This window comes from Peromyscus eremicus, chromosome 1 (genome assembly GCF_949786415.1).
Source record: "Peromyscus eremicus chromosome 1, PerEre_H2_v1, whole genome shotgun sequence".
Lineage (NCBI taxonomy): Eukaryota > Metazoa > Chordata > Mammalia > Rodentia > Cricetidae > Peromyscus > Peromyscus eremicus.
The window spans coordinates 95,578,544-95,585,826 of record NC_081416.1 but is presented as its reverse complement, the minus strand read 5'-3'; the positions used below and the strand labels follow the sequence as shown (position 1 = coordinate 95,585,826).

Below are 7,283 nucleotides of genomic sequence, written 5' to 3'. Positions count from 1 at the left end.
TCCAAACACACAAGAAACAGAATCAAACTCAGCTTCTTGGTAACTGCTTTTTCTCAGTTAAGCTCCATTTCCTAGCAACAAATAGAGTCACAGCTCCTTTAGGAGGCAGCTTCCTTGGCTCAGTGGCTAACACGGGTACAGCTCTTTTAAGAGGCCCTGCTACCAAACACTTAAATGGGGTTTATGATCAGTGGGTGGTGTGTTACTTGGTGGCAGCATGGACTCAACAACTTCCCAGAGCTGGGGCAGTAAACATGGCTCCTGCCAGTACCTCCACCATGAGGCTAAGCTCTCAGAGAACCAAGTGTGTGGGGGGGGGATGAGCCAGCCACTAGCTGCCATGCAATGGCACCATTCACTAAGCTGAGCATTGCCAGCGACTAATACAGAAGCTTAAGATTCATTTCATGTGATCTAAAAAACAATACAGATGCTCAGTAAAGACACAGGATTGGGAGAGAAAAGAGAAAGGGTAGAGACAGTCATAGATAAAAAATGTTTAAAAAATAATAAAGTAAATTCCTTAAAAAGGAATAAAGTAAAAAAGTATATAATAAGCCATGTAAAAGTGAGAAATATACAGAGAGTCTGGATTCTGTACGTTATTGTGTTGTCTTTAGATTTTCTGGTTGCTAATGAAGGAACAACAGCTGCTAAGACACATTGGATATAAAAACTGCTGGATTAAACCAACCTATATATTTTTAAAATGTCTTGACTTCCAAATGAAAATCAAAGATATGCTACTTTGGGGTTATGCTTTTTTCTCCACAGGAACTGAGAGGCTGTGGATTCATTCCAAGTTGATATGGATCAGGTTTGATTGGGGAAGACATCCTGAAATCTTGACTACAGACATAAAGAAATAAACCTAGAAGAAGGACAAGACACATGATGTATATTTTATCTGCTCAAACATAATAAAACAAAAAAGAATCACCTTTGGCTGACTTATGTACAATGAACAATCTATACTTGTATTAATACAGACATGTATGTTACCTATAAAAGTTTATGTATTTTCAAAACAAGGAGATCAGACACCAATGAAAATGAATGGCACATGTGATCCAGCATCTCAAAATGCCTCTGTTACAGTCTCCCCAGAATCCTACATCCAAAACAGCTTCAAGGCTGCTGACTGAGATGGTCCACAAACTCACAAACTACTCCAATCAAAAACCTAACAATTATCCAGATTTTCTCAAGGTTCCCCCAAAGATGTCAGTGCCCACAGACAACAGGAAGTAGTCTAGAGAATAAAGCCCACATTCCCAAGAGATGGGGTTTGGGAGGGTTTTGATTATTCAATGAATTATGAATGTTTGTCATTGTTTAGGGGGGTTGGTTATAAGTTATTAGACATAGTCAAAAAAAGAGCTAAACAAAAGAGTTAAATTCACCAGGCAGTGGTGGTGCATGCCTTTAACCCAGCACTCGGGAGGCAGAGGCAGGCAGATCTCTGTGAGTTTGAGACCAGCCTGGGCTAAAGAGCGAGTTTCAGGACATGCTCCAAAGCTACACAGTAAAACCCTGTCTCAAAAAACTAAAAAATAAATAAATAAATAAAAGAGTTAAATTCAAAGATCTCTTTCTAAAGGAAAAAAGGATAGGAGTGACATGAAAAAAAGGTAGATTATTAAATCTACTTTAATCTAAAAGAACAACTATTAATCTCAAAATATTTTACATTGGTATGGATTTGGGTTTATTGACACAAATTTGAAATTAATTTTGTTATACTGTATTTATGTTTGTACTCTTGTTTGGGATATTTTGTTTATGTAGCTCATTTAAAATATAATATATAATTAAAAATACAGATTAATAGTCATCTATAATAGTCAAATTTATAGTCAGGTATATTTTCAAGGTCATATACAGATATATTTAGATAGACAGATGATCTTCAAACACTTCAAAGATCTACAGACTATGGCACTTAAGATGTTTCAATAATATAAAGCTTTTTATAATGATGAGACAGGTCTACTCCTGGCAGCACCAGTCTACTTCAGAGAAGATGATGGGCATTAAAGAAACTCCATATGGAGTTTGCTTTCTTTATGGCAAAAGTTAGCCACTGGTCAAGAAACTGCCCTTGCCTCAACTGTTGACAGTATGTTGTCCAAATTGGACAAGCAGGACACAAAAGAAAGCAACTGCTGAACTTTGCCAAAACAAGGCAGGACAGTCCTTCAAAATTCCTGATTCACAGGAAAGTCTGTCAAATATCCTAGGCCTGTAGGCCAAAGATGGATGCCACAACGTTGCAGAAGAACCTTGAGTGACTGTCCAAGCAGCCAGCTGTCTTTGTCATTTCTATAGTTTTGGAAGTCATTTGCTTTGCATTTCCTGTTTACTCAGGTAACATTAATATTCTTCTCAGGTCTTTGATGGGGTTGAAGACTAGACAGTTACAGTTACAGTTCTCCCTAATCATGGTAGAAAGTAAATTAGGTACAAAACTCTGGACTCTTCAAGAGAGGACAACTGATGGAATATTTCCTCTGTTTTGCCAAATACAAATGGACTGAATATTGTAACTATAATTCTTACTTGCTAACTGTTTTTGATGTATATAATTTTACTATGTTAAAGTTAAAATCTTCCTTTTTAAGTAGACAAAAAGGGGAAAATGTGGAATATTCCTTTACACTGCGTGAATATGTCACTGTGACTGGGTTAATAAAGAAGCAGACTGGCCAATAGCTGGACAGGTAGAGGTTAGACAGGACTTGCAGAAAAAAAGAGAGCGCAAAGAAGGAGGAGAGGAGTCTCTGAGAATCAGGAGGAGACACGGAGAAAAGATGAATTTGTCATACTAAAAAAAGAAATCAAGCCACGTGGCAGAACATAGATAAAATGGGTTAATTTAAAATGTAAGAGTTAGCTAGTAACAAGCCTGAGCTATTGGCCAAGCATTTCTAATTAAGAAGTCTCTGACTTTATTTGAAAGTGGCTGCCAGGACAGGAAAGCTCCGCCTACAAATAAGAGGCTTCTTTTTCTGTGTTGCCATTGTATCAAGTACTGACCTCAGTTAGTGTAACTGCCTTAGTAGCTCTCCAACAACTTTGTATACCACTGAGCACATGAGATTATAAACTACTGGAAGGCAGCAGGTTTCATTATAGTAACTGCCTCTTCCCCCACGTGGCACAGGACCAGGAACAAAAGTTTCAGTCAGTTCTGCTACAGTGCTGGTTTGAAATGCAAATTTGTTCAAAGACAGCTAACACATTAGGAAACTGAGCAGTGAGTTTCATGCTTATAAGTGATTCTGCAATTTCAGAAATGATAAACACAGAAAACTTCACACAGATGATACTGGCTGAGCAGGAAAGCTCAATATGTACTCTTCTTCCAATATCTGTCAGCTACCTCAGTTTACCACTATAACTTTCAACCCAATTCTGACAAGCCTTTCTACAAAACTCAAGATTTTTCTCAAGATAAAGTGCTGTATTTATTGTAGTATTTGCATACTTTCTAACCATATTATGCCTAAAACAGTTGTGTCACTTCTTTTGTATGTGTGTGTGTATGCCAGAGGTTGACTTTCTCAATTGCTTTCCATTTATCTATGGAGGCAGGGTCTCTTGCTAAGCTTAGAGCTATCTAGGCTAGCTAGCTTGTTCAAGGGATTTCCTGTTCATTCCTAATTGCTAGGATTACAAGTAGGCCACCACATCCACTTGACTTTTATGTAGGTGCTAAGGATCCAAACTCTAGTCTTCATACTTGTGTGGCAAGTACTTTATCCCATGAGCTATCTCCCTGGTCTTCATTTCTACCAATTTCATGTGTTACTGATATTTTTGGGGTGCTACATCCTTACTTCCATTTTTCCAATAAATCCATTGGTTTTCACTATGATTTTTGCATAGTGTGGTCATTTTAAGGATGCCTCTTTATAGCAGAAAGATCTGCATTCAGTAGTCTTCTGGTTGATGGTGAACAACACTTTCTCTTCTCCATAGATATCTAACTCCTAAAACTGTAGTAACAAGTGTATTTGTCATTGAGGCTAGCGGATCTGCCCACAGTTGAAGGTAATAAATGTTTATTCATAATCAACTGCATGCTAGACAATGTGAGGCTGTGAAGACAATGTGTCTAATGAGAAGCAATGCCTGTACTAGGCTTCTACTCTAGTGAGAAGAGACAAACAGTTATTACAATAGAGTTGGGTAGATGCCATTATAGAATTATACAAGTTTTCTCCAACTACAAAAACCTCCCGGAGGAAGCATTCCTCCGTCTCAGATATTTCGAAGGCTTTCCTTGCTTATCCCCTTTCCTGTTACCTTACTAAACATGCTGAGTCTATGAGCACTGAGCAAGGATACAGTACCAGGAAGAGTTAATATGGAACAGGTGGGAGAGATAAGGGCCCTGAGGGATGCAGGTAGAACAGTTCCATAAAAGGCCCCAAGAGGCACTGGTCAAGGTAAAGAGAGGCTGCCAGCACAGAGTGCTCAGAGTAGCTCCCTAGTCAAGTCTTCAGCTGGTGGCTTTGTCTTCCCTCAACCTTGAAGCTTCTGCTGGGGGCCAGATGCTTGCAGGGGGCTCCATCTCCTCATCCTGCCTCCTCCATCAGAGGTGTTTCTTCACACATTTAGTACTCTGGGATTTCTACCATTTCCTCCTTCAGTTGCCTTACCTCTGAGGCATTCCAGAAGTAAGACTCTAGTGGAACCCCCTTCTGGATCCAGAAGATGAAAGGACACCAAGAAGAAAAGCTTCTTTTCTGCTGTCATCATCTCTCTCTCTCTCTCCATTGCTCCCTACTCCCAACTTAACTCTCTACCTGATGTTCAAGATTACAACTTCAGCACCAAATCCAGAATAATGTAAGCACCCCTTGGGCCCACCAAATTTCCTCTGTCATTCCAGGCTCCCAGACTCACTCCAGATCTTACCTGTAACCCCATTATAGTTTTTCCCTGTCTTCCTATTCTGCCTCCTCCTTGCTTCCTAGTGTATTGGTACCCCAAATATTAATTATAGGAAACAGTTAAGATCACTGTGTCTACCTCTATTATAGAACCAAAATCAAGAGGCTCAAAGTCCCTCCCAAAAATATAGTCAAGAAGAGATAACCTGATCACTGCACACCAGTTTTCTTCCCAAATACAGAGACCAAGACTGACTGTCCTTGGACTCTGAGGGAGAAAGCAGTCATCTCAGCTCTGTCTCCCCAGATACTCACACTGAAGGATTCTGCCTGTACCAGCACCCCATCAGTCACATACTTCCTTAACCCTTCCTTTCTACCCCTGCCTCTGCTCTCCCTATAACACTCATGAATTACTAGGAGCAAGGATTCTCCCATTCTAGCTAGTATCATTATCCATCCAACCTGTCTCAAGCAAAAATTATGTCCCTGTAATATTCCAGGCCCTTTACCAGTCCATGTATGGGTTTGTGCCACTGTGATATCCCCAGAATCTCTCCTCCTGTCCTTCCCCCATCAGGAACAATACCCCTGTGAGACCCAAACTTCATCCTTACAAGATGGCACACAGTCCAACTCTACAGTCCAACTCCACCTTCCAATGCCCAGCTTTCTTCATATTGACTGGCATCCCAGGGTTGGGAGATGGCCAGGCCTGGCTGACACTGGTGTTTGGGCCCATGTATCTGCTGGCCCTGCTGGGCAATGCAACACTTCTGACAGTGATCCGGATAGACTCTACACTGCACCAGCCCATGTTTCTACTCCTGGCTACACTGGCAGCTACTGACCTGGGTTTAGCCACATCTATAGCCCCAGGGCTGCTAGCTGTGCTGTGGCTTGGGCCCCGACCTGTGCGATATGCTGTCTGCCTCATCCAGATGTTCTTTGTACATGCACTGACTGCTGTGGAATCTGGTGTGCTTTTGGCCATGGCCTGTGATCGCGCTGTGGCAGTGGGACGTCCACTACACTACCCTATCGTGGTTACTAAAGCCCGGGTGGGCTATGCAATCTTGGCACTGACACTGAAAGCTGTGGCTATTGTGGTGCCTTTCCCTCTGCTGGTGGCACGATTTGAGCACTTCCATGCCAAGATCATACACCATGCCTATTGTGCACACATGGCAGTCGTAGAGCTGGTGGTAGGTAACACACGAGTCAACAACTTATATGGGCTGGCACTTTCATTGGCTGTGTCTGGTGTAGATATTCTGGGCATTGCTGGATCTTATGGGCTCATTGCGCATGCTGTGCTTCGGCTACCTACCCGGGAGGCCCGGGCAAAGGCCTTTGGTACATGTAGTTCTCACATCTGTGTCATCCTGGCCTTCTACGTGCCTGGTCTCTTCTCCTACCTCACACACCGCTTTGGTCGTCACACTGTCCCAAAGTCAGTGCATATCCTTTTGTCCAACATCTATTTGCTGCTGCCACCTGCCCTCAACCCCCTCATTTATGGGGTCCGCACCAAGCAGATCAGGGATCGATTCTTAGAAATGCTCAAATTCAAAAAAAAGCCATTTTAATGGACAGTGGGACCTTGGGGTAAACAGTGTAAGGAAACACCCTTTGAGCAAAACCTAGAGTCTAGAAGTGTGGGTTATGTTGTCTTTGTCCTACATACGCATGCATAGAACTGTGATGACCCAAAAGGTATTTACTGTGAAGCCCTTGGTGTATACCACTGGCACCTGTATACTTTGGCCTAGCCAGCCATGTCTTTCTTGAAAGGAGGCAAAGGCAGGTGCTGCACATTACCATGCAGGGAATACAAAAGGAGATGAAGGAACTAGATGAGATCCTAAGATCTAGTCTATTTGAGAATCTCCCTTTCCTGTCCCCACCCCATCATTTGAACCCAAGTCTCACTATGCTTAAATGTGTCGCTGTCTGTCTGGAGTTACAACACTCTCTGTACCTGCAGTCAGCCTGTTCTCAAGGAGTTACACAAACTTATACTCCACATTTTAAGAAACTGGAGAGTGTACCCTATAGTGCCAATCTACCCAGAATATGGGACTTTAAGACACTCCCAAAGAATTCTCTTGGTCTTGTGTGTAATCACTACTTTCCTCTTCCTTCAATTCCAACGAACATCCCCCAAAGCAACACCTACAACTTCTGTCTCTGAGGCTGGGACTTTGGGAGTCAAGTATCCAACTAAAAAATTAAAGATGGTATCTAAAGGATCAAGTCATTGTAATTACTTGTCAATCTGCCGTTTTGTTTTCCCTCAGCCAAGAATGGAAAGTCCCCCAATAAAATCCCCCATCAGAACCCCTATGCGTCCTGTTCATTGTCACTAACAGCATGTGATACTGG

At 41.9% G+C, this 7,283-nt stretch overlaps 1 protein-coding gene across 1 annotated transcript; it reads left to right on the top strand.

Moving 5' to 3' along the window:
- The first annotated feature begins 254 nt into the window (after positions 1 to 254).
- Positions 255 to 6,487, top strand: LOC131909813 (olfactory receptor 52W1). The gene is made up of 2 exons (XM_059261701.1): positions 255 to 304; positions 5,479 to 6,487. Exons 1-2 carry the CDS (start codon positions 255 to 257, stop codon positions 6,485 to 6,487), a joined length of 1,059 nt encoding a protein of 352 aa, XP_059117684.1.
- Positions 6,488 to 7,283: the final 796 nt, after the last annotated feature.